This window comes from Callionymus lyra, chromosome 13 (genome assembly GCF_982586985.1).
Source record: "Callionymus lyra chromosome 13, fCalLyr1.hap1.1, whole genome shotgun sequence".
Lineage (NCBI taxonomy): Eukaryota > Metazoa > Chordata > Actinopteri > Syngnathiformes > Callionymidae > Callionymus > Callionymus lyra.
Genome location: NC_141830.1, coordinates 18,881,674 through 18,907,935, shown reverse-complemented (window position 1 = coordinate 18,907,935; position 26,262 = coordinate 18,881,674). Strand labels below are relative to the sequence as shown.

Sequence of the window (26,262 nt, the reverse complement as noted above, 5' to 3'; positions counted from 1 at the left end):
ATATAATGACTGGTGTGTTGCGTTAAGTTGTTGTGTTTGTTAAATATTACAAAATGCGTCATTGATCTTGTATGTCATTGCCACATTTTCCAGCAGAGGGAGCCATTACCTCACTCGAGTAAACGACCTCAAGTAAAATCGCTAGAAACTCATTTTTAAACACGTAAGCAAAGCGAAGTTTCGCAGCAAAGATGATGTTTTGGTCACAGATGATGTTTTCATTCGTTCAACCTAAATTCCCTCAACGGAGACAGACGTGTGTAGATTCGTTTTTGATGATGAAACTCTTTTTATCACCATCGCCATGTTTGTGTGTCTGGAGAAAGTGTTCTTTAGTTCGAACCCACTGTAGATATCGCTTCTCGGCCTTTTGGCTAAGATCAGGTGTAGTATCTGTTCTTATCAGTTTAATATCTGAACCTGGTATTGCAATACCTCCAGGCACAGTTCCTGTGTGACAGCAGCGAAGAATCGTCTTCTACGGGTTGGACCACGCAGTGTGGAACATGTTGATGTTGTGCATCTTGCAGCCTGAGAACATCGATGTGACATCAGCCAAATGAGTATTTCTGAGGTGCTGATGGAGGAAAAGAAGCAAACTATGACAGAAGAACAGACTGAGCACATACATATCAGTGCCTAAAGCATGGCATAAAGAAGTAAATCTTGAAGAACCGTTAAATCGAGGAATCAAGGTGCCCTTATCCTTCACCTATTACCGCTTTATAACTTGCTGGCGATTAAGGAAGAGCAAGAAGGAGGTGGTTGGAGTAAAGAAGTCTCATCAGCTATCCTCCAGTAAAGCCATCAGTTGGACCGCAGAACACCAAAAGGTACTATGTCCATCCACCTGTCCTAGGTTCATACTGCATTGTGACGCATCACAAGAAGGACTTGGTGCCGTTGTTTTAGTGTTACTATGCATCATCCTCTGTTGCTTACACGGATAACAACCTGCTAACTTACGTCCTGACCACAGCCAAATTAAATGCATCAACACATCGCTGGGCGGTTTTAACTTCTCCAGTTGTGATGACGTTTGAGGCCTCGAGAACCGGCATACCATGTGACTGGCATAATGGTATAATGTTACACGAAATGCAACAATCTCCCCTCACATCTATTAGATTTGGCGATTATTATTCTAGACTTCTTAGCCGACAATATATAGTCATGAAGCTTGCAAGAAAGAGGATTTTTTTCTTTGTGAGAGCGTTTTGAGCTGATTTCTCCGGAGCCCCAGACATGACATGATGGAAAAACCGATTTGTGGTCACGCAACGATTTAGATCCTGAAAATTTCTCAGTGTTATTTTGAATTTATTTAAATTTATTTTTATTCAATCGAATATCTTACTTCTAATCTAACAAATCGTAGCAGTAATTCGCTTTTCAAATAACAAACATTTTCGAATATTCCAATATTATTATAATAATATTTCAATTTCAAATTCAATTCAATTTCAATTCGATTTTTTTTCTTCACGATTTAAATAAATTATTAAATGTAATTAAGCGAATTATTTCGGAACTCGAATGTTTGTATCGCATTGTACAGTTGTGGGTTAATAGTAGTAAAACGGCTTCAGCCAATCAGCGGCTTCGTTACATGTAGCGTGGACACTTCCTATTGGTGTCAAAGTCACGTGTATCATCAGACCAGGAAATGAAAGAAAGTGATTATGTTGACGAAGATCGTCTTTTTGTCAATATAAATGTTTTATGTGGTAGAAAAAAAAGTATCATGTAAACGTTCTGTTGACGTTTCTTTAACCTATAAAAAATATTTTAAAGAGACGTGCGCATATGTCGCGTGTGACGTCATCACGTAGAAAGTGGGTGGGGAGGCTGATTTTGTAGGAGGGACCGAAATTGTACCTAGAACGGCAACCTAAGACTCTCGAGACCGACCGCTCGCGTCCTTCAGAAGAAGTAGCTCGGACGTGTGTTCTTCGGCCTCATCCCCGGTTTCTCGCAGTAAAGTTTATCGTAGAACTCTCTCTACTGGACTTTATTGTGACTGTTTGGTGAATCGAGCTTACGATGTGATATCTTCGTAATGTTCCTCGTCATTTTCCTCTTCGTCATTCCAGGTAAAAGAAAGCTAACTTGTTAGCACAAACACGGAAGTGAACGCTAGCTTCTGCGATTTGGTTTCTTTAAAAAAAAAAAACACTTTACTGGAGCTTTAATGATGTTTTCAACACGATGGTGACTATGACCATGTTTTGTGTACTTTAGTTATTTCTTCTGACTTCAGTAGACCTTTCGTTCATCATTCGTTTGCAACTATTAGACAGCAGTTTATTATTGTGTTTTATGTTTAAGTTTTTACCCACTGACAGATATAAAAAATACGTTGACAGTTTTCAAAATTACATTGAAATAGCTTCGTAATTACAGTATAGCAACCATATCTTTGTCATCTATTACGTTTTTTTTTATAAGAATTAAAATATATTGTGCTTGAATAACAGTGACAATAAAACACTATACTAAATTGACAATATATCAATATTTCTACTGTAAAAATACATGAAACTTTTTTTATTAATGCTTCAAAACCTGCTGAACATGAAAATACAATCAGATATTTGTCCACTATTAAGTTTTTTTATTATAAGAATTAAAATATATTGTGCTTGAATAACAGTGACAATAAAACACTGTACTAAATTGACAATATATCAATATTTTTACTGTAAAAATACATGAAACTTTCTTTTATTAATACTTCAAAACCTGCTGAACATGAAAATACAGTCAGATCTAAGTCAACTATTAAGGTTTATTTTTATAAGAATTAAAATATATTGTGCTTGAATAACAGTGACATCAATACACTGTACTAAATTGACAATAAATCAATATTTCTACAGTAAAAATACATGAAACTTTGTTCACCTATACTTCAAAACCTGCTGAACATGAAAATACAGTCAGATCTTTGTCAACTATTAAGGTTTATTTGTTATAATAAAATATAATAAAATGCATTGTGCACAAACAGCTTTCTAAGCAAAAATAACGTCATAAGTCAGTACTTCAATTATTTAAACAACAGTTATTTAATAATTTTGCAAAACAACAAAATAATTAACGGGAAATTCTAACGGATCAGCAGACAATAAATATTTCATATTTCCACCGCTTTTCTTCCAACAGTCTCACACATGTCTGCAGACTCTGGTCTCATCACGCCAATCTAGAACAGAAGTGTCTCTGGAATCTGTTGAGAGAAAATGTACTTTAATGTCACCATATCAGAGGATTTTTGAGAATATATCAGTGATAGTTTCGTAGAGCCTTCCGCGCGTGACTTCTCTCTCACTACCGTAACACCTTATCAAAAGCGCAAGTGTTTAAAGTTGCTGCTGTATCGCGGCTCACTTGACCGCGGTTTGTATTGTTACTTTCCATCTCTGCTCGTTGGTAAATTGTTTCAGACTTTCCTCTCCATGAAATAGTTACTTGTCTTGTGATCAGCAAATTGTTTATACATCTAACGGGAAGAGGCCGACATGTTATGATGTTTCATGTCTTTCCTATGTATACACGTACAGTTGATCAATGTGTTACTTGTCTTGTAGTGTGGAGTGACCTGTTGCCACCTGAAAATGTCCAGGTTGATAGAGGAGTATTGTCCTGGACTACCGTAAATGGACAAGAAGACGCCACATTTACAGTTTCGCAAAGAGAGAGGTGAGACCCGGTGCAAACAGAATCACAGTTCGTATAAGAAAAATGGAGTGAATCAAATACAACAAATGCATGTCATTGCAAACTGATTTAAAAAAAAAAAAATTAGAATTGCTTTAGCAGGTAGGAGGTACAATACAAGGCTAAAGAAGAGGCAAAAAGAGTACTGTTATTTAAAACCTTTATCAGTTTAGTCCTTATGATACTATTTTATCCTTGTACAGTTTTAGTGGACTTAAAGTCTGAAAATTTTAGTCGGTTCATTTGAAACGGCAGCCCTGCTGGAGCCCAACCCTCACTGGAAACTACTCTGACTTAGAAGGAACAGAAAATATTTTCTAAGTATGACAATAAAAATGGGAGCTGGAGACTCGAGAGAGGTAAAGTAAGTAAGTAATTTATATTTGTAAAGCGCCTTTCGCAGACCATGGTCACAAAATGGCTTAAACAACAGAACAATACACAGTGAAAAAGCATACAAATTAAAAGATTAAACAATACAGTGAGAAACATGGTAGCTTCAAGATAATTAAGAAAAACCCTGCACAAATAAACTGCATGCAGTTGTTATAGTTTGTAGCATTGATTGTCTCTTTTTCCCACAGCCTTCGCTCAGTCATGCCTTGGACGGTCCTCTCCTCCTGCTCCCAGACTAATGTCACTACCTGTGATGTGACGTCCATCACAAAAGGGGGGGGTCCTGAATGTGTTCAGCTGACCGTCCGAGAACAGAAACGAGGGCAGAGCTCAGTGGCCGCGAGTGCTTGTAGCAAACAAAGTACGAATCATGGATTCTAATGAAAATGGAATCAAATGGTAATATCTTGCCATAACCTCAAGTGATGGCTGATGCTTTCCACCACTACTTTATTGAGTCTGTGTCAGAAATGTCTGAGAGTTTACAATAAAACAAATGAGGGATTACCCTGCTTGTCTGCAACCTAGTCCTTCACCATTACAAATATTACTGAGAGTCAAACCATTTAAAGAAAATGTCCTGAGGGATCAATAAAGTTTTACCTTACCTTACCTTAGTATGTAAGTATGTTTTTTGGATTCGACCATGCTCGTAATTGTTTTGCCTCAATCATTAATCTTTCAATTTCATCGAGTCCCCTTACAAAAGCCTGGACACCTACTATTGTTACCCCTGTCTTTAAATCCGGTGACTCAACTCTGCATAACTATCACCCAAAAAAGGATTATTCCAGCCATTTCCAAAATGGGTGGCACAGCAGATTTATATAGAACTCCCCCCTCTGTCCACACCATGCAGTTTGGTTTCAGATCCAAATATTCCTAGATTAGATTAGATAGACATTATTATCCCTCCAGAGATCTCCTTCGGGAAATTAGATTTTCAGTACACAGCAGATGATAGGAGGTGCAGCGAGTTTCATAAAAGTCAGAACAAGGCGCAAATAAAAATAACAAGTGCAAAGAGATAACAAAAGGCCAATATAAAGAGCATTCCACTGAAATGTAAGTAATTATATGTAAAGCGCCATTTCTAGACCAGGATCAAAAATGGCGACATGCCTCTGTAGTGAGAAAATACAATTCTTTCTTGAAAAGGGTGGTGTTTTGGACCTCAGGACAGCATGTGATACAGTAAATCATTATGTTCTTCTCACTTATCTCTCAAAATGTAACTTCTCTCAAAACACTGTGAGCTGGATTGAATCATATCTGCGTGATCGAACACGATCTGCATCAGTGAACAACTGCACACCTGACTCTCTTAGGCTAACCTCCCTAAAGTCCCTCAGGGGTCAATATTAGGCCCCCTTTTATCAAAAACTTTTATCTAAACTCATTAAAACAATGTCCTGTGTTTGTTGCAGGAGTGCTGTCTATAGATGAATGTTTCTAAAACTGTAGGCATGTATTTCTCTTAAACAAATGTATATATTCTCAATTGAGAGTTTAAATTGTATAGTAAGTGTTTCCTTATGTATTATTAAGTGTAATTGTATTGCCTTTTCTTATATCATGGCCAGGGGACTACAGATGAAAGCTAGCCTTTTGGTTAATCCTGGATTTTTTAAACTATGTGTTCTATGAAATGGCACTGTCCCCTTTTTAAATAAAAAAATATATATATATTGGCCCAATATAATCAAACTCTCTAACTGTCTGTTTCTCTTGCAGATGGCTCCTGCACCCCTGAGGTTAAGCTTTTGGTGGCTCCTGGTACCATAATCGTCGAGCTCGACAGATCCCACCCACTTATCGAAAAGCACGGGGGCGTCATCAAATACAGAGTTTATTTCGGGGAGGAGGGAGCCCCGCTGGAGGTGATGATGCACTCTCCCTTTTTTTTTGAGAGCATTGACTTGTTTAAAAAATGATTCTGGTTAATTGTTAATCAGGATTCATCGCAACAATGTAATGTACTAAGCTTAAGAATAGTTGAAACTGTTTCCATTAAAGGTGAAAATAGTTTGTGAGGTCTAGGAATGACTGGAATACAACAGAACATGGAAAAAAAAGCTAAATTTGAGCAACATCATGAAGCACAATGAAGAACTCCTGAAGTAGCATCAGTCCACACAGAAGAGCTGTAGACCATTGATCTGAGAGACTGATCCACCATGTTGTTAAGCATCTCTCAAAGAGAAAAAAGCTGCTTTGCCGCGAAGAGCGTTTGCTGGTGTGCTAGCATTTAGCTTTGTTTTAGCTCTTTTGTTCTCGGTGTTTATGCATCTTTTGGCCTTTAATGTGTCTTTGATGCCTGCTGAACTACACCAGGACCATGTCCTCAGGAGAGTTGATCAAACAAGTTGAGTCCAGAGCTCAGGACTAGTTGTTATTTCCAAACTGACTTTCAAAGTGATAAGTTAATTTTATCTTATTTTTGATATTGTGTAAAAAGAAAAATGACATTAAAATAGTTGTGATGTTATTTTATGTCAGTCCAGTAGTTCAAAAGGCCACTGCACTACTGTGAGCTGCCATCTTGGAAAAACAAAAACGATGCATCGATGCTGCAGTGGTGGGACTGTTAGAATATATAATTACCGTATTTTCCGAACTATAAGTTGCAGTTTTTTTTCATAGTTTGGCCGGGGTGCAACTTATACTCTGGAGCGACTTATGTGTGAAATTATTAACACATTATTACCGGTATATCATTTCACATGTTATTTTCACACTAAACCTCAAGAGGCCGCTCTAGGCCTGTGTTGATCATTTCGAAGAAATATATATATATATATAGAAGAGGAAGCGCCGCATCTTCTTCCTCCGGAGTTAGCGGAGTTGTTTAAAAGTGACACCGAGGATGAAGATTTTATTGGGTTTTAGTTATTTGGAGTTACACAGATGGTTTGGTAAACTTCTTAGCATGTTATTTATGCTATAGTTATCTGAATAACTCTTAATATGTTATGTTAACATACCAGGCACGTTCTCAGTTGTGTCATGTAACGTAACATACAATTATTCAGCCTGTTGTTGCCTCTATTCTATTTTTATTTTAAATTGCCTTTCAAGATGACATGTCTGTTCTTGGTGTTGGATTTTATCAAATTCATTTCCCCCAAAAATGCGACTTATACTCCAGTGCGACTTATAGATGTTTTTTCCTTCTTTATTATGCATTTTATAGCTGGTGCGACTTGTACTCCGGAGCCACTTATAGTACGGAAAATACGGTAACTTGTAGACAAGAAATTACATTAATGTGCAAATCCTTCTTAAGCTCAACTAAAAACACGACAGTGGTTTCTACGTCATTATTTGTCGTCACATTTTTTCTGCTCCTGTCTAACTGTGACTCGGCTCAGGACCAGAGGAGAGAAATCTTTTCAGGCTGTTGCTCCTAAGCTTTGGAACGATCTTCCTCTTTCTTTGCGCTTGATGATCTCCTTTAAGAAACATCTTAAGACGTTTCTATTTGTTCAGGCTTTTCCTTGATTTTCTGGAACTCCTGTGTTGTTCTCAGTATTATCTTGATCTTTAAAGTATATACTTTTTTGAGTATTGTTTTGATTGTTTAAGCGCTTTGTGACCCTGGTCTGGAAAAGCGCTATATAAATAAATATTACTTACTTACTTACTTACTTACTCTGCAGCCACTGAAAGAAGACCATCATGCGTCGTTGGAGTTGCCGGAGCTGAAAAGGGGGCAGAGCTACTGCGTTAGCGTCCAGTTCATCCACTTCTATAAACCAGTGGGACTTCCCAGGTGTGCTGTGTGCAAGCGCGTCCCTGACAAAAGTACACGGTGAAAACACAAAAAACAAAGCCAGATTCTATTCTGATTGACCATAAACCTGTTTGGCAGAAGCGGACGTGGCGACTGTCGTCGGTGCTGTCCTGGGGGGGCTGGCTTTCCTCACGGCGCTCTTTGTGTACGTCCTTCTCTTTCAGCAAAAGCGAATCAAGTCGATGCTTCAACAGAAGTACCACATCCACGATGTTGTGAGTACACGTATTTTGACATCATTCCGTGTCACTTACACAATCATGACTTAATCAAATGTGTCCCTTTCACCTACAGATCCCGGACAGTCCTCTTGGTTTTTCGCAGCCCAACACCCCAGTGGAAGAGAACCTTGACACAATCTCCTGTATTCTCAGCCCTGATGGGAGAGATTTTTTTTCCACGCTATAAGGCACACTTAAAAGCCTTTAAATTTCTCAAAAAACGACAGTGCGCCTTATAATCCATAGCGCCTTATACTGTATATGAACATTACTTGGTGGGTGACTTGTTTACAAACACTTTCATGACTATGAGCCGGCACGACATGGGAAGAATTACGTCATTACAGGGTGGGATTTACGATGCAGTCCACATCATGGCAGATGGCAATGGAGTGATATTACTGCCACAGGTTTGAGCGAGTGTGTTTTGGTTGTTGAACACTCAAAATCAATCTAATGAGTTGTCAGAACCCTTAATAAAGTTTGATATATGTTTTGGATCAGTGAAGACACCACTGAACTCACAAGTTAGTTTATCAATGTGAATGTGAATCTTTCTCAGTAAGTTACTGAACATGCAGACTTGATCTTTTTTGTGTTCTTATCATGTTGTATGACAATATTCATTTAAATTAGTCCTGCGCAATTTAAACGTGCTCAACTGTAGGTTTACCTGTAAGTAAGTAATTTTTATTTATATAGCGCTTTTCCAGACCAGGGTCACAAAGCGCTTAAACAATCAAAACAATATTCAATAAAGTATATACCTTAAAGGTCAAGATAAAACTGGGAACACAACAGGAGTTCCAGAAAATCTATTCAGTGTTGGGGTAGGTTTTAGTTCTTTAAAAGCAAAACATCTATTTGAAGATTTGAGAGGTGAGCAGTGCAATCTTAATTTAAGCTTCTTTTAATTATTTTTTTGATAAAACTAAAGTAAAATTCAAGATGTAATGTTTGCTATTGAAAAAAGGAGAATTAACAAAAAGTTAAATTACATTTCCTTTTAATTTCCAAAGACGTCTTTAGACATTTTGTTTTGTTTTATAAGCATATCTCTTATCAAACAAAAATACAGTCTTAGACATGGTTTAAAAATATTTATTGTCATGTTTTCGTCTCAGAACAGTTATTTTTTGAAATCCATGGTTGGCTTTGTTCATCTAATGTTTTTTTCTTTTGATAATTATTTGCATGTTATGTCAGAGGTTCGTAATTTGCTTTCTGGAATAAAGACAATTTCAAGTTTGATCAACAGAAGAACATGCTGTGAACCTATGGAACATCATCAGGAGAGGAGAAGTGTAATAGGCCACAAGAGGGCAGTATGATGTTGAGAGAATACTATAATGAAAAGATGAGATACATACAAGCAATGATGAGAAGAAGAAAGAAATACTTTGAGATGATGTTGACAAAAATAAGTATACAATTATAGTTGTATTGATGAAATGTTGCTACGGATTTAAATGAGACAGATTATCATTTTAAAAGCAATTCATATACAACTTTTGGGACACGTTTTTATAGTTTAATGAAAGGTGCTTTCTTTAAAAGAAATAGTCAAATTGTCTCTGTTTAACTGATGGATGGAGGATTAAAAGAAATCCCAGTAAAAAACAGAACAGATTTTTTTTTTTTAATTTAATTGAATATAGTATAGCTGAAATATTCACTCACCTAATGCCATTTTTTTTATTGTCATGTTTAAAATGTGTCTTAAGGGACGAATTGAAGATTATAACGACAACTTCTTACATTGAAATTAACCCAATTGGCTACAAACGATATACTCGAAATACATTTAGCTTAAAGTAACAATACATTATTTTGTGTCAATAGTAATACACGTTTAAAATAACAAAGTTCTTAAAATCAACGTTTTTAAGTGAATAAGTTGAAATGATAAATAGATGAACGCTGGGTGGGGGGACTCTTTATTATGTAACACCCCCGCCGACAACCGTACGGTTAAAACATCTTGAAGTCCTAATCTCAAACTCGGAAAAATAAAGTGACTATTTAATTCTCCGCACATTTTTCAATCACGTTTTTATAAATAAGTAAAAACTTATCGATCGCTAGGCGGAACTTTGATGTTTCACCTTCTGGCGATCACTTTAATGTACTTCCGCATACAATGTTTTTTTTCTGCTCGCACTCACACAACTTCGGGACAGGAAACCTGTCAGACTGTTTCCAGCTTCTTCACGGGTGAGTTTGACTTCATATCGGGGGGTTTTATGACGACTAGTTAAGCTTCATATAACCGGGGTTTGTCTCGGACTCGGTCGTTGGTTCGGACAGAAAACGGTGAAATCGTTTGGGGGGTTGTTTTTTTTTTCTACTCCCGACTCCAGACAGAAAATGTCGAGCTGGTCTCGCCGCAGAACATCGTCTCCTCCCCGGGCTGGAAATCCGCTCGTTGTGGCTCCATTTAAAGTGTTTAACTTGAATTATTTAACTTGTGGAAAAGCAGAATAAATGTGCATTCAAGTGAGATGGTTTTGATTCTGACATGTTGTTGTTGCCACAGAGTTACGGGAGAAATGCCTCCTTCGGTAAATTGAAATTGAGTATAAAGTTAAGATTGAGTCTTTTTTCAAACTACTATAAATTGTTATATTATTAATTCTATTAATTCTCATATTGGCAGTACATTCAAGATCGTGTTGCAATTCCTTTCCAGGCAGTAAGCTTCTTTAACAATAACAACACAATGGTGTTTAAGCTACTTTAGTTTATATGAAATACTTTAAGATTCGGTTATTGTAAGAAAAAAAAAAAAAAAAGATTAATGTAAGAGTCCCCACCATGAATAATAACTGATGACGTAAAAAATGCCTTATTTATAAAAAAAATCCAAGTAGGTGTTGTGTCATGTTTTTCAGCCTCAAAAACTACTTCTGTGCAGAGAAAGGAGTCAAATGTTGAGTGAGAGTGAATTTTAAGCTCTTAATACATAAACATGTTATATGAGAAGACGTCAAACATTTAAATATGTATTTGTAAATGCGATTTTTTTTTTAAGCAAAACACAAATGTAATATATCAATCTCATCAAATCAATATCAACGTGTGCATTGACAAGTGTAGTCCGTGTTCAAGCATCTATGCTGCTTCGTCTCGTACACAGTTGTAAACATACAAAAAAAAACAACAGTTTATCTGTGTTTAATGAAATGTTTAAATGCGATAAATATATAAGTATAATAACCTATTTTTCTAAGTTTTCACTCTACTAGGATTATAGATCAATTACATAATTGAATGGAGTTATCGTTCAAAGTGCCCACAAAACAATTGACTCCAGTATAGCTTCAGTACTACATAGTCGTGCACCACGACCTGTGAACTCGTGCGCCGGTTTACCAGCACATCCGGGGGAACAGGAAGTGGGTTGAAGAGACGGCGGTGAAAAAGGTGACGACATGTTTCTTAGTCGGATCACTTCTCGATCGGCTACATTCGGTTCCAAGTTGCAATTTCACGCACACACACAAAAGATATTTGAATCTTAATATTGAAGACTTTTTGATATTTGTGAAGTAAATCCTCAACCAACTGAAGCGGTGATAGGGTGATCGTGACAATTTCTCTTCACACACCCTGGACCGCAGGATTATATTTGTTACGGATTATCTTTTATATCTTAATCTAGAAACAAGATGATCGCGGGGTTTGCCATCCAGTCTGGACAAATAGCTTGATTTTTGTATGCTGGCCCCGCGGGGTCAGGGTTCATAGCATCTCTTTGAGAAATGCAATAGAGCAACTGATCATTCTTCCCCTTTGGGAGACCAAACAAATAAAAGTCATCATCTGTTAAAACTTTTGGAACGTTCTGCCTAACTAGTCTAATTCTCAACATTTTTTTTGGGGCCTGAGGCGCCGACTGCAGACAAGGATCAATAATGAGCGTCTGCACATCATTGATTAACAACGATAGGTTTCCCTTGTGAACTAGAGCACACTGTTGATGTTGAGTGACGTGAGATACTCATGACACATCCAGCGCTACGTCTACAACTCAATTGACAAAACACGGTCAAAGGAAAAACAACAACTTTTTCTATTTTTAAAAGCTTCACCCATTGAGTCGCAGCACTTAAATATTGAATTGGATCAGCTATCAATTAAAACGGCTGATTTGGTGTTTGGAAGATGGCTGGATCGATCTAATGAAATGTTGTGACGAAATAAAGTCAGACCGTCGTCATGCAAGGAAGGTGTTTGCAAACATGCCCAGGTTATGAGTTTATGTTATGAATTAAAATCGATTTAATGTCTGCTAATGTTGTTTTATTTTGTTAATTCAATGGAGACACACGTTACTTTTATCACACATTTCCTGCCTGAACGATCACAGCAACATCGTCGCTGTGACATGACACGGATAACATGTAAATCAATCCTATTTTAGGGGTGGAATTCGCAGGAAAACTTTGCCCTTATCAAGTGAGTCATCTTGTGGATTAGTTCTATGAGACCACTTTTGCTGTGAGTCTCTGGTTATACTAATCTTTTCACTTTTTACTCTAGACCTACCAAAGGAACGGTTTTTATACTGCGATTGATCCATTTAAAGCTAGTTTAAAATACTTTTTCTCCACGTTGAAAGGCCCGTTTGAGACGGGTGCTGCCACTTCCTGTTCCGCTGCGCTCGACTAGAGAAGCACTTGTCGTCTCTCTGGTTCACAAGTACTGGCTTGTCTGCAGCCCAGAGGCTTCCCTCTTTTCCTCTCTCTGGAATGTCGGCTGTTTAAACGCTCCCCCTATAGGTTCCCTTGTTTATCAACAGGGTGTAAAAAAAAAAGGTTCACGATTCCACTTCAAATTCTCTCGGTGAAAAAGTAGTGAATGTTGTTCCGTGCTTGATCCAGGAAGTAACTACCTTCATGCTAGAATATGCTACTCCTTGCTATCTATTCACACGTCCATACATGATCTTCCTCTCATCGATGGTCACCAACTTTTGGGGAAGATTATGAATATTCTAATACATATACCGTATTTTCCAGACTATAAGTCGCTCCGGAGTACAAGTCGCACCAGCCATAAAATGCATAATAAAGAAGGAAAAAACATATATAAGTCGCATTAGAGTTTAAGTCGCATTTTTTGGGGGAAATCTATTTGATAAAATCCAACACCAAGAACAGACATGTCATCTTGAAAGGCAATTTAAAATAAAAATAGAATAGAGGCAACAACAGGCTGAATAATTGTATGTTACGTTACATGACACAACTGAGAACGTGCCTGGTATGTTAACATAACATATTAAGAGTTGTTCAGATAACTATAGCATAAATAACATGCTAAGAAGTTTACCAAACCATCCGTGTAACTCCAAATAACTAAAATCCAATGAAATCTTCATCCTCGGTGTCACTTTTAAACAACTCCGCTAACTCCGGAGGTAGAAGATGCGGCGCTTCCTCTTCTACGTCGAAATCATCAACACAGGCCTAGAGCGCCCTCTTGTGGTTTAGTGTGAAAATACAGGTGAAATGATATACCGGTAATAATGTGTTAATAATTTTACACATAAGTCGCTCCAGAGTATAAGTAAGTAAGTAAGTAAGTCATTTTTATTTGTATAGCGCTTTTCCAGACCAGGGTCACAAAGCGCTTAAACATTCAAAATAATACTCAATAAAGTATATACTTTAAAGGTCAAGATAAAACTGAGAACACAACAGGAGTTCCAGAAAATCAAGGAAAAGCCTGAACAAATAGAAACGTCTTAAGATGTTTCTTGAAGGAGTCAGTAGACTCCATCAAGCGCAAAGAGAGAGGAAGATAAATCGCACCCCCGACCAAACTATAAAAAAACTGCGACTTATAGTCCGGAAAATACGGCAATCTGAATTCAAGCGAAAAGCAAGTTGACTTGTTCCGGGGCGTGTCCAACTGGGAAGAGACCTCAGGACAGACCTAGGACACGTATGTCCCCCCGCTCGATCTGGGAACACCTCAGTGTTTTCCCAAGAAGGTTCAGGAGAGGAAAGTCCGGAAGATTCCTTTATAGATGTTCCTCGTCTTTTAAGAAAGTCTAATTACAGATTTTTCTGTCCAACAACTGGACTGACTGGTACTGGCACCCTCAGTGGAAAAAGCCAGAGGCCGTCCTGGACTCCCTACAATATTGTCAGTCCCGCTCTTCAAAGGATACCCAGGTATTCTCCCCTGGCTGTCGACAGCCATGCCCTGCCAGAAGATAATGAGAGACAGAGCCCAATCCTTTTGTCGGTCAGCGGCGGAATCCTGATTCCACCCGGATGAGCTCAGTGGGTGAACCGAGGTGAAGACGCCGAAGCGAGCGCATGTGTGTGTGAAACTGTTTGTGCCGCTTTTTCACCCAAGAAGATAATTAGAGCCATAATATTCCTGCTTTCGGCTGTGAATGAAAGTATTGTGTGGATGTCGAGGGAAGTAAAAAAAAAAGACTGTTTGCAGTTGTGGACCCGAAACATGTTGCATTCGGAGCACAGCTGTCAAAGCGAATTACAGGAGCTGCCCGACTCGTGTTCTGAGTTTCCTTGTCCACCAGACGCGATTTCCATGAAACGCTGCTTGTTTTAACGAGAAGAATGAACTGACGCAAAAAACACACACCAGCCTTTCATTAAATCGACTCCCATATTGACTGTTTTCTCCTTTTAAAAATGTGTGATTCATCAAAACACACGTCATGTTGCTGCCACTTCTGTCGAGAGATTGTCACGGCACTGAGTAAATATGCCTTGTTGAGCAAATTAACGAAGTTTAAAAAGTGCACATGGTTTAATTGGAGCTTAAATGAGAAATAAATAAGTATAATAAAGATCAATGAGTTAGTACATAAAGTATGACGAGATGAATATAAAGTGCAGTTCACACCACATTTTAAATTGTTAGCGGGATAAAAGAGATAAAGGGAAAGGACTCCTTCTCTGTGCGTAAAGACAGGCTTGGGGGGTCATTTGTGGCCCTTGAAAAAATTGCATCCAGCCTGCTGATTGGTCAGACTGTTGTTAATCGTCAAACCACGCTGGTGCTTCTTTGTTGTGGTTTCGAGAATAAACTGTGATGACGCGAGCAAAATGGTTAAAGATAACTTTTTCGAAAGACTTTTGCAATTTTTACTTGCTGTTAAACTCCAAAAAAACGTATCGAAAAGCTTCCCGAGAAGTGCTCCCCACATGCCACCGTTCGGTGATGAACTGCAAGGGAATCGTTGCACACAGTGTACATCTTTGTTCCAGGACCAGGCCCGGCAATGCCAGTTAATCATGACATCATCAGGTTTATTTTTGAATCCTGGTTCATTTTTCCACTCCCTGCAATTCCTTTTCTCCCTACAAAATGAATCTTTTACAGATGTAATATCCTTCGAGTAATTGCCGCCGACCTGTTCGGCCGGAGGGACGAACCGTTTGTTGTTCTGCAGAAGGTAATGGCGGCTTTTAAACTGTGATTTTTATGCAACTAATACGAAAAGATCTCACGTCGTCGGTCACCTCCGCTGTTTTTCGGGACAAAGCCGTCCAGTCATGTGAGCGGTTTGTGAGACATGCGAGTTTGTCTGTGTGTTCAACAAAGCCCTGTCATAGAGTGTGTGTCTGGCCTAGCGCTGCGATGACGAGAGAGGTTGTTTTTTTTTGCGTGAGGCAGCAGCAGGTCGACCCCTCCATCGCTCCGGACTCACGGCTCAATATTTTTTCCGTCAGGACAGTGATGCGAGCGCACACGTCATCCGGTCACCCAGTCATACAATTCTTGTCTCAATCTAACGTTTTTTAAAAATTCGATTAATTTAGTTTAGCTTTTTTAGTTTTTAGCGTCATTTATGATGTATGAAAAGTAATTCCATGTCTGCAGACATATGTTTTATTATGTAGATTCAGAGGATTTTTTTTCCCTCATTTTCTGCCCCAACGATCCTATTGTCATCTACGCCGTGACACGCTGCGGTTCGAATCAAAGTCCGTCCTCGCAGAGCTCGCGGAAAACGGATGCGAGTCACGGTGTTGGAGAGTCTGTTGTGACTGGAAAACTGACGAGGGGGAAGAAGGGGCTCTTTCATTGGACCGGTAGAGGTGGAAAATGTGAGACAACCTTCTTTCAGATGGTCCCTTACTCTTGAAGAACAGGGGGGGAGGGGGAGTAGGGTGACTAAAGTCAAAGGTCAAACATGTGATGACTCTTCGCTGGAACAGTTGAGGTTGTCACACCACAATTGTATTTATTATTAAATATTGTAACATGCAACTGATCATAACAATACCAAAACAAATCTCATTAATTGCAGAATATAAGATCTAATAATGAAATACTATACTGCGCTGACAGTAAAAATACTAACGTAATCTTTCAATACTTGTGTAACGTTATAATCTACATCTCAGTGATGTGGCGGGTTCGTATTACACTACTTTAGCTGAAAGCATTTTTTATTGCTTTTTAATGCAGCCTTGCTTTTGAAGCATTTAAGGAACTTTTAGATATATTAGTTTTCATTCAGTAAAAAAAGTATTCGCTGCACTGTTAATGTAATATTTGGAGATTATGTTTCTGTCAGTAACAGGCTCAGACAGGCTCGTATTATGTGGATTGTACAACGTGAGCAAACCAGATCAAACTTTGTGATTCTATGTGTGCCATTGTCTTGAACACAAAAGATCTGCTTTCTTTAAAAACAACCCGGTGAACTTGGTTTGATTCTTCTTCTGGTCCAGTAGCAGCGAATCACACACACCTGCAATCACAACACAACCGTCAAGTAAAAGCACAATTGTTTTTGTGTATTGTATTGTGTTGCAATTCTTGTGTCGCAAATGGTGATCAGCAGACTGGTCTCTGTGTTTGCACGAACACACACACACACATATGGAGGCAGTTGGGCCAAGCTGGAGGTTGAGTGTGAACTGCCAATATGTGCCAGTCGATTGGCCTTTTCCTATCCGCTGTTTCCATGAAACTAGTGACCTCTCTCAAGGGGTGTAGGGGGGGTTGGGTGGGGTGGACGGCAATGAGAAGGTAAACTTTAAATACAAAAAAATGAATTTAATATGTAGAGTTGCAATGCATTCAATCGTGTGTAATTGATTCCAGGGGAATTTGTATAAAAAGTTTCTGTTGCTCTAAAGCTTTGGAATGGTTCCATTCTAGAATTTGGGTTATAAAGGGGTGAAATCAATCCAAAGTTTTGAGGTCAGGATTGACGCAACATGAAATGGCCTGGGGGGCCGTCCCTTCTAACCCTAGACTCGATTCACTAGAGAACTATTGGCTGCGTCACACAACTGGTAGAAGTAGGTTTTAAGCCTTTGACTCTTCTGTGACACAATGTTGAAACATTTTTTAATTATATTTAGTAGGACGTTCTTGGATCATCCACATAGTCGGTTCCGTTGAATTGGAAAACTAAATGGGTGAAGAACTGTTGAGCAGGGAATTCCAACTTAAACCAGTGTTGTGTCTCAAATTGCATACTTGCGTTCTCAAAGTTAGTATTTCTGGTGCGAAAGTGCGTCTCAATTCTTAGTATGCGAGATTTAGTGCGCCATGCACACTAAATTGGCGTACGTAAACGCCCCCAAAACTGATTATGGTTCTATGGACACTATCTACACTAAACAGCTCCATCTTAGTGACGTTGTAAACGGAAGTTACATCATATATATATAAATATATATATATATATATATTCATATACGTACAGGTGCATTTTCAGCAGCAGTAGGAGGATGACACGTTTCGGTGCTGATACCAGCTTAAATATCTCGTGTATATTTCGATTCTCATATTTTTTCTTAATTTCTTTTCCAAACTTGCAAATCGTGCTGCCAGCAGGTGGCGATAGTGTTCAAACAGCTGGTTGAAACCATCGTTAAATAGAAGTATAAGAAGAAGCTGTCGTGTCATTTCCTGTTAGTGCGTAGCAGCAGTGTTTGATTTGAGACATACTATCTGGAGAATTTGCGTACTAGTTAGTATGTACACTATCCTGATGCATACTTACTTCTAGTATACTAGAAGAGAGAAGTATGCGATTTGAGACACAGCACAGTATTGCACTCAGATATTCTGAGAAGACTTTATGGCGTCATGACAAAAAAGTTCTTTCAGCAGTTGTTGCTGCAGTGTCATGTCAGTGATGTCTTGACATGTAGGTCTAACTATTTGTTCACTACAACCATCAATTCACTGCAGACGGTTTGGATGATTCGCTGCCGTACAGCAATCCTTCCACTTGAAAGTTATAGTTCAAATTTGATGTTAGAATCAACTGACTCTTGTTCATCACTCTATCCAAGAACGATCCACAAATGGCTCAAATCTTCCATGATATCAATCACAACTCCATTATCTTTAAGGCACTCAATCTTGCTTGTTAACTCACATCTGTTGTTCTGCTCATTACATTAAAGAGCGGCAACAGTGTTTAACCCGCTCTGAACAACAAACATGGCCTTTGAATCAGAGGAAAACAACTCATCATCCAGTTCTGTCTGTTGGTAAAAATATTTTTTTTAAGAAATCGGATGAGCAGGTTTTCGATCTGGGTGAATCACAAATTCTTCTTCTAGTACAAGTCGCACCAGCCATAAAATGCATAATAAAGAAGGAAAAAACATCTATAAGTCGCACTGGAGTATAAGTCGCATTTTTGGGGGATTTTTTTTTGATAAAATCCAACACCAAGAACAGACATGTCATCTTGAAAGGCAATTTAAAATAAAATAGAATAGAGGCAACAACAGGCTGAATAATTGTATGTTACGTTACATGACACAACTGAGAACGTGCCTGGTATGTTAACATAACATATTAAGAGTTATTCAGATAACTATAGCATAAATAACATGCTAAGAAGTTTAGAAGATGCGGCGCTTCCTCTTCTACGTCGAAATTATCAACACAGGCCTAGAGCGCCCTCTTGCGGTTTAGTGTGAAAATAACATGTAAAATGATATACCGGTAATAATGTGTTAATAATTTCACGTATAAGTTGCACCCCCGGATAAACTATGAAAAAAAACTGCGACTTGTAGTCCGGAAAATACGGTAATAAATTGGTGTCACAGCTGACGAGAGCGCTTGTTTTTAGGTAGGGAAATCGATAAAGAGCGACTTTGTTGTCGCCATTATCCACTTCAGTGAGTCAGGAAGGGAAGAAAGACGTCTTGAAGAGAATAAAATAAAGACCTACGTTTTTTAATACTCTTGAAAAGATAATCAACTGCGCCAATGAATGTTGTGTTAAGTTATGTCTAGACTTGGATTGTGTTACAATAGTATCTGTTCAAAAATTGACAAAGGCATGTGAAATTGGATTTTGATTCTATTGTTTTTGTGTGTTGGCTGCTTCGCCGTATTCTTGAAAGTTTTAAAAGCTAGTGGCACGTTCAAGTATATCAGCATTTCTGCTTTATGCAGTCAGACACCTACATTTAATACACTGTCTTTGTGTGTGTGAGTTGTATGCGTTTACCTTTTACCTTGACATACTCGTAGAATGCCTTGCCTTTGCTTATCAGCCACAGCTCCAGGTTTGAGGTGGTGTTATCATGTAGCGCATGTTTGCACTCGGTGACAAGGGCACTTCAGGCCGTCTTTGGAAAACCTCCCAGATAATCGGATAAGCCTCAAACACCGAGTAATAACACATTTTTGTCCCCAATCAAAACCCGAACCACAGAGCTTTTTAATAAATATACTTGAGTTTTATCTCAAAAGTGAACGTTTAGGGTCCTTTAATTCTGTAAAAAAGTCTTCTCAGTGTTTCCCCTTCCCTAATCTTATTTTAGCCACGACGTAATGGTCATTAAATTATATAATTGGTCCTCGCCTGCAGCCCATGAATGCACCAGCTGTATTAAAGGACAAGGGCCTGCTTTATTTTTGCAGCCAGTCAAGAAAAGAGAAAGGAAAATAGATGTGGATTTAGGAACCGGGATTACAAAGGGTTTTTAAAATGAGGTCTTTCCAATCCTTTCCTGGACATAGATTTTAACCTGGGCAATGTTTAGCTACGGCTGCTGTTGTTTGCTTCGTGTGGTCAGATAAGTGAAGAGATATTTGGTTTAACTCTGCTCCTCGCACTGCTGTTGTTCTACCTCTTAGTGTTGCCTTTTTAACTTTTTATTTGTGATTGTTCCAATCTTCTTAATCAGTTTTAGACATTGTTTTTTAAGGATGAAACACATGGAAGCACCCACTGTAATAAATAAATAAGGTTGTTTTTACCCCATATTCATATTTGTAATTTGAATATTTATATATATTTACCTATTTTATGTTATTGTGTTTGTTTATTATTGTTACATAAAGTATTTTATGGTCTTATGTACATTATAGGATCATTTATTACTAATGTTGGAATTGTATATGTAATATGCCTGAATATTATGTGTTTCTATTGGTTATTTTGGTTGCAGCGTTCGGTAATTAAATCTGTCTCATGCTAAAATAAAGGAGGAACCATGATACAATGAAATTAAAAGCAGAAGAGCTCAATGTTTCCTCATTTGAATCCACAATTATGATACTTCTCTCCTACATCAGTTCATATTTGAACCCTATGTCTCAGTGTCATTAAAAAACGTTTGGTTTTTCATTTAATTAAAAAAACATATATACATTTCTTTGTATCGTATTTTGGTTTCCAGAATTGAAATTCATTAAAGTGAGTTTGAACACATCTGATTTCGTCACCTTCACCCGGACACAACACCACAAACACATTTGTTTTCAGGCCTTCGTGGGTGAGAAAACACAAGGGTTAGTGTTTATTTTTAAGTAGTTATCTTCTTGCCTGCAACCGTTTTTTTTTTTTCCAACTGCAACTGACGCACTACAGAGTGACATCTTGGGTTTTTCACTGAGGTGTGAAGATATTGACTTTCCCAGCACTGGCTGAAACTTTTGGTCAACTCAAGAAGCAATTTCAGTTCTGTATGCTTGTCTGTATCTGATTAAAAAACAAACCAAAAAAACACGAAACATTTTGCATTTCCCTTAAATAAATCTCTGTAGATTGTTGAACTTTTACATTTTCTTTCACTTTTTGTTTATATTCACTTGCTGCCTCTTTAAATTTCTTCTGCTCTCTCTCTCTCTCCACCTCTTCTCCAAGGCTTGGCCTCTTTTTTTTTCTTCTGTTCAGTCTAAACACCTCCTAATATGGGACAATTCTTCACCAGAGCCCTATTGGAGCTCAAAGGGAGTCGAAGAACAACTGTTTTCTTATGAACTGTCTTACTAGAGGATTGATTACTCACAAAAAAATCACATTTTATTGAACTATTTTGATACGTTTAACCATTTCATCTTGTAATAATACAATGAATATTATCAATACAATTGGAGCACATAGTTTTTAATGCGTGTTCTTTTTCAGGAAGTGTTTTCACTTCATTTTCATGTGCAACATTCTTTCTCTCTCTCTTCCTGTCTGGCCTTATTTGTTCATCTGATAGCTAATGCAGGAAACTGCTCTGATAGCTTCCTAAGGAAATGACACCCACTTCCTGTCTGTGTGCCACCTTTCATTCCCCCGGTGCCTGAGGGGGTTCGTGGTCTTGTTAGGAATCCCCCGACTGCTAATGGGCCTGCATAGCCTGATGAAAGAGTCGGATAGACCGGACAAATATGTGGATCCATTAGCTGCCGCACAGGTATTTCGGGACGACGGCTTAATCTCGGCACCGATGAACATTCCCTTTTGCAAGCGTCTAAGAAGGAAGTTACTTTTAATAGTACAGAGGGTTTTTTTCCTCAAGTAAATTCATATGTGTTACTTTTCTATATATTTTTTATTAAGTTTTCCATATTAAAAAAACGCATCCATTTCTGCAATAGTGATTTGGATAATAATATGGATGTTTTAGAATATTTTAGGTTCATAAGCGTAAAGTAAAATGATGGAATCAATACAATGCAAGGTTTTAAGAGCTGTACTACCAAGTGCAACAATACTAGGTGTTGTTTAAGTTGTTTTGAGGGTGTACTTTGCTGACTTAGTTATAGTATTAATATTAATATTGTTTGAACGTTCCCGTTGACTTCTTAATAAAATGAAACTGTTGATACTGTTGGTATTAGCATGCAATTGTTAGCACATGCTAAATGAACGTTTAAAGACGCAAAGAGAAGACGTTTTGAATTTCGGTACATTATCTCTGTTCATTGGTTAATCTTGAGGCTTCAACCGGAAAATTGCTGAACGACTAGAAAACCATGACTGGACGAGTGCTAACATTCCATCTCATTTTCTGCTGCTGATTCCCTTATGGGGGGTTGCTGGAGCCAATCCCAGTTTCTTCGGGGCGAGAGGCGGGGACACCCTGAACGGGACGCCCAGGAGAATTTATTTATGAGAATTAAAATTAGCGTTGTAATTTTTTGTAAACTTTATACAGGCTCCTGACCAATCAGGTATTGTCACCTCATCATTGATCTGCTGCTGCAACAGTAACCAACAGGCCTTCATTGACAGGTGTCTGCCCCTCAATTGTGTGGCATGGATGCTGAAGATGTCTACTTTGGGGTGAGGTCATACTCACAATCTGACTTTTTGGTCTGGAGGGCTTTTATTATAGTTTTCCTTTTTTGTCATTTCAAGTGATCATTTACCATCCAACAGCTGGAACATACATTATGACCGTATTACCTATATCATTCAAACCTGGTCTTTTATTTCATTTTATTATAATTATTATACATTTAATTTAAAAGTGCCACATAATCAAGACTCTATGAGACAAATGTTTTTCCCTTAAAGTTGTTAAGACTATTATGAGAGTTCATGTTGTGTTAATTTCAAACACAATTTTAAATTACAATCCCAACCCTTCTGCTTTTGTTGTGGGACTGCAGTGGTCAGTACTTATTGACAGGAGTGTAAGGGTGGAAAAATGAAATAAGGGGATCGTAGGAAACTGAACCTCAAAAAATTAAAGGACATTTGTGAATGGCAATCCTCGTACTTCCTTGCTATCACTTATAAGAAACTCCAAAAAGTAATTTAAAACCAATGTAATTTCTGTTCCTGAAGTTTAAGCAGCAATAGATAACATTATATAAAGGCTGTATACCTCTGTACTGTAATAACAACAATTGCCTGCTAGAAAAACCTGGCTTGCAAGTCCAAGGCTGTACTGTAGAGACTTTTTTAAATTTAGAGTGATAGTTCACCGAAAATTCAAATTCAAATTTCACTCATTTTCTACTCACCCTCGTGTCCACCAAGGGTTGGGATTATTTTCAGAGTAATCCGTTCTTTTTAGAGTAAAAGGTAAAAATGTATCTCAATTTTAATGTCGCTACTGGAGCTCAGTTTTCGTCTCTTAAATGTCGAACTTAAAAACATCCGAACACTTCCGTAGTGCTCATCTGTAACACCCCTCTTGTATTAAAGCCATGACATGAGAAACTTAAATTAGTCTTTATAATTGAAGTTTGTTTGTAGTTGAAGTTATCGGTCTCTCAGCTCCTGCTTGAAGTCGTTCCTCATCCAAACACATTGCAAGTGTCAGTGTTAAGTTTTACGCCGATGGCCTCGGAGCTTCCACTACAAAAAAGCTTCCATTTATTTCAAATAAATCCTCTTGTCAAGGTGACACAACATAAGACGTTACAGGTCAGCAGCACGAGAGTATTGGGATGTATTCGGCCTTTTTCGACGGGAGAAAATATAACTCCATTCACGGCCGTCATACAGTTCTGCGTATAACTCCAAAAAGTGAAAAAAAAATAGTTCTATCCCTCAATCGACATGAGGGGGGAGTAGAAATGAGTGAACTATTCCTTTACCAGACGGATACAACAAGGTTTGACACAACAAATACATGTGTAACACTGGGGTAAGCCAGTATCGATCTGTTCGATCTGGCGTTTTTTATATTTGGCTTCCCTATTACATAATGTGGCACAATATTAAACCGTTATGGTTGTAACAAATCAGACTCGGAGTTCTTTCGATTTATAAGACCATATTCTCCAGTCGACAAACCAGGTGGAAACATGAAAAAATGGTACCGTCTGCGGCGCACGGTTGTGGGTCCGGGGCCTGGTCACGGACGGAGAGGAATGCTGCCGTAAAGACCAGTTGCCATATGACACACGGCCACATGCAGGGGTGCTGCTCTCCACAATCACATAGGAATGGCCCCCTCCCACATACGTGCCGAGTCTTAGCTCACACTCGCACACAAAGGCGCGTATGCTCAATGGCTATCATTAGATTGATGCCACCTGACACTTAGTTAGAGCTGGAATGTGAGAAGGCTCAACAGCTGATCTCAAGCATCTTGACTTTGTTTTAACACAAACCTTGACGTCACGTGTGAGAGGGGGGGGTCTCTGTCGTGTAACGCCGATGTTGGCCACTAGGACCAAAACTTCACCCCGGCACACAAACTTGCAAAAAATATATTTCATGTTTCCACCACTTGAACCACCTGTTGTCATGGTAACTTACTTCTCCTGGTACGGTGTCTCATTTGTGGTTTTTTTTATTTATTTGGTGACTCACGTCGTCTGTGTTAATATGTCATCTGTTGTGAGTCTCTGTTTGGCTAACCCCTCCCTCGCACATGTTGCTGACCATGAAAGAACACAGTCTCGCTCTCTGTTCGTTTCTGAACTTTCTCCCCAGATAGCTGCGGGTCAGGATACGTTCGTGTGCCCACATGGTGACATGAGTTGTGTTTGTGTGAGCACGACAACTCGCCTCAACCTCGCACACATACTTTAAACTCACTTACACTTTCTAACATGTTCATTAAGAGACAAACCGCGTATAGCGGCGATCAGAAAAAATGCTCTTAAAAATTATTGTACTGAAAATATTGAGAACATATTATATATTATTATCATTATTAGGTAAACAAATATGCATAAATGCATGTAAATCATGGCTGACAACCTTTTGATTCTACCTTCACACCTGGAGCGTTTAATAACTGAAGAATGCTTTTCCTTGATTTTCTGGAACTCCTGTTGTGTTCTCAGTTTTATCTTGACCTTTAAAGTATATACTTTATTGAATATTGTTTTGATTGTGTAAGCACTTTGTTGTGACCCTGGTTTGGAAAAGCGCTATATAAATAAAACTTACTTGCTTACTTACTTATGATTCATTCGACTACATAAGGCAAATGAAACGAACCTAATTAAAACTAAATAAAACATACTTATTAACGACAGAAAACGTTTTGTTCTTTTTTAAATAAGGGTCAAGATGTGAACAATCAAATGAATACAGTACTACACAAATATCCAATTTCATGACTATATATTGTCTTCTATACATGAATAGTCATTGAAAACAAAAACGACACTAGCCGTACACATTTAAAAAGTAAAAAAAAGTGTCCCCGGGCTAGAGAATAGTAAATGTGCGACAGTGTTTCCTTCATGTGTGTTTATTTCTCTGTGGCGGCTCTTGGTGAGTGAACAGAATACAGGCACTGACTTCTGTGTGTGTGTTGGTCGGGTCTGTCGGCAGGGGCGGTGGCGCGGTGAGGTGTTCCGGGTGGAGGGTTATACGATTTCATTTTTGAGATACAATTTTGACCCTTGCTGCGTCTGTCTCTCTGAAGCAGGGTGTGTACGGGGCTCAGAGCTCTAACCCAGCCATGAGTATCATCGGGGCTGAAGATGAGGATTTCGAGAACGATCTGAATGACGTGAGTCCTCCACCTCAAATGTAAAAACCATGTACAACCAATACTTGTATTAATGATTTTTCGAACTCTCAGGTAGGGGAAGACCTGAACGCTCACTTCCACAGCATTGACAAGTTGAAGACTCACCCGGCACACCTGCTGGTGTTCATGCAACATGTCATCCTCCAGTTTGATCCTGCTCCTGTGGTGAGGAATCCCTTCATCCTTCTCGTGTTAGTTATACATTTTTTGATGTACACTATGTATGTTGATGTACTGAGCCAATTTTACACAACACAATGAACAATTGCTAGAAACACTGGTAAAACCTATCCAGTTGTTATATATTTCATGCACAGTTACCCTCCAAGGTTCACATTTTTTCACAACCTTGGGGCGGACTTTGCATGGCTAATGGAAAGTCGGACATTCCCCATACTCCCGATTATCAGTATCGGGTATTTTTAGCAGG

The 26,262-nt window shown here is 38.4% G+C and overlaps 2 protein-coding genes and 1 pseudogene across 10 annotated transcripts in view; all 3 read left to right on the top strand.

The window, feature by feature from the left end:
• The first annotated feature begins 354 nt into the window (after positions 1–354).
• On the top strand, positions 355–450 carry LOC148067646 (U2 spliceosomal RNA; annotated as a pseudogene).
• A 1,427-nt stretch (positions 451–1,877) lies between these two features.
• LOC148067645 (uncharacterized) lies at positions 1,878–9,393 on the top strand. The gene is made up of 7 exons (XM_087806293.1): positions 1,878–2,093; positions 3,591–3,702; positions 4,305–4,477; positions 5,851–5,996; positions 7,776–7,920; positions 7,988–8,124; positions 8,204–9,393. Exons 1-7 carry the CDS (start codon positions 2,060–2,062, stop codon positions 8,315–8,317), a joined length of 861 nt encoding a protein of 286 aa, XP_087662419.1. The 5' UTR covers positions 1,878–2,059; the 3' UTR covers positions 8,318–9,393.
• Positions 9,394–10,147: 754 nt separating this feature from the next.
• Positions 10,148–26,262, top strand: part of arhgef1 (Rho guanine nucleotide exchange factor 1) — a 38,440-nt gene continuing 22,325 nt past the window's right edge. Inside the window, exons 1-4 of one of the 9 annotated variants that reach the window (XM_087806036.1) lie at positions 10,148–10,344; positions 22,619–22,669; positions 25,725–25,811; positions 25,884–25,997. In XM_087806036.1, the coding sequence (XP_087662162.1) occupies positions 22,643–22,669; positions 25,725–25,811; positions 25,884–25,997 (228 nt within the window). In that variant the 5' untranslated portion in view covers positions 10,148–10,344; positions 22,619–22,642. Of the gene's footprint in view, positions 10,345–17,283; positions 22,670–25,724; positions 25,812–25,883; positions 25,998–26,262 lie in introns of those variants that run through there. The other 8 variants (XM_087806038.1, XM_087806044.1, XM_087806043.1 and 5 more) reach the window with 8 other exon arrangements.

Excerpts from the sequence above, each read along its gene's own strand:
- LOC148067645 (XM_087806293.1), top strand. The coding sequence starts at position 2,060 with ATGTTCCTCGTCATTTTCCTCTTCGTCATTCCAG. Across the intron at positions 3,703-4,304 it reads ACAGTTTCGCAAAGAGAGAG|CCTTCGCTCAGTCATGCCTT; the intron begins GTGAGACCCGGT and ends TTTTTCCCACAG. Across the intron at positions 5,997-7,775 it reads AGGAGGGAGCCCCGCTGGAG|CCACTGAAAGAAGACCATCA; the intron begins GTGATGATGCAC and ends CTTACTCTGCAG.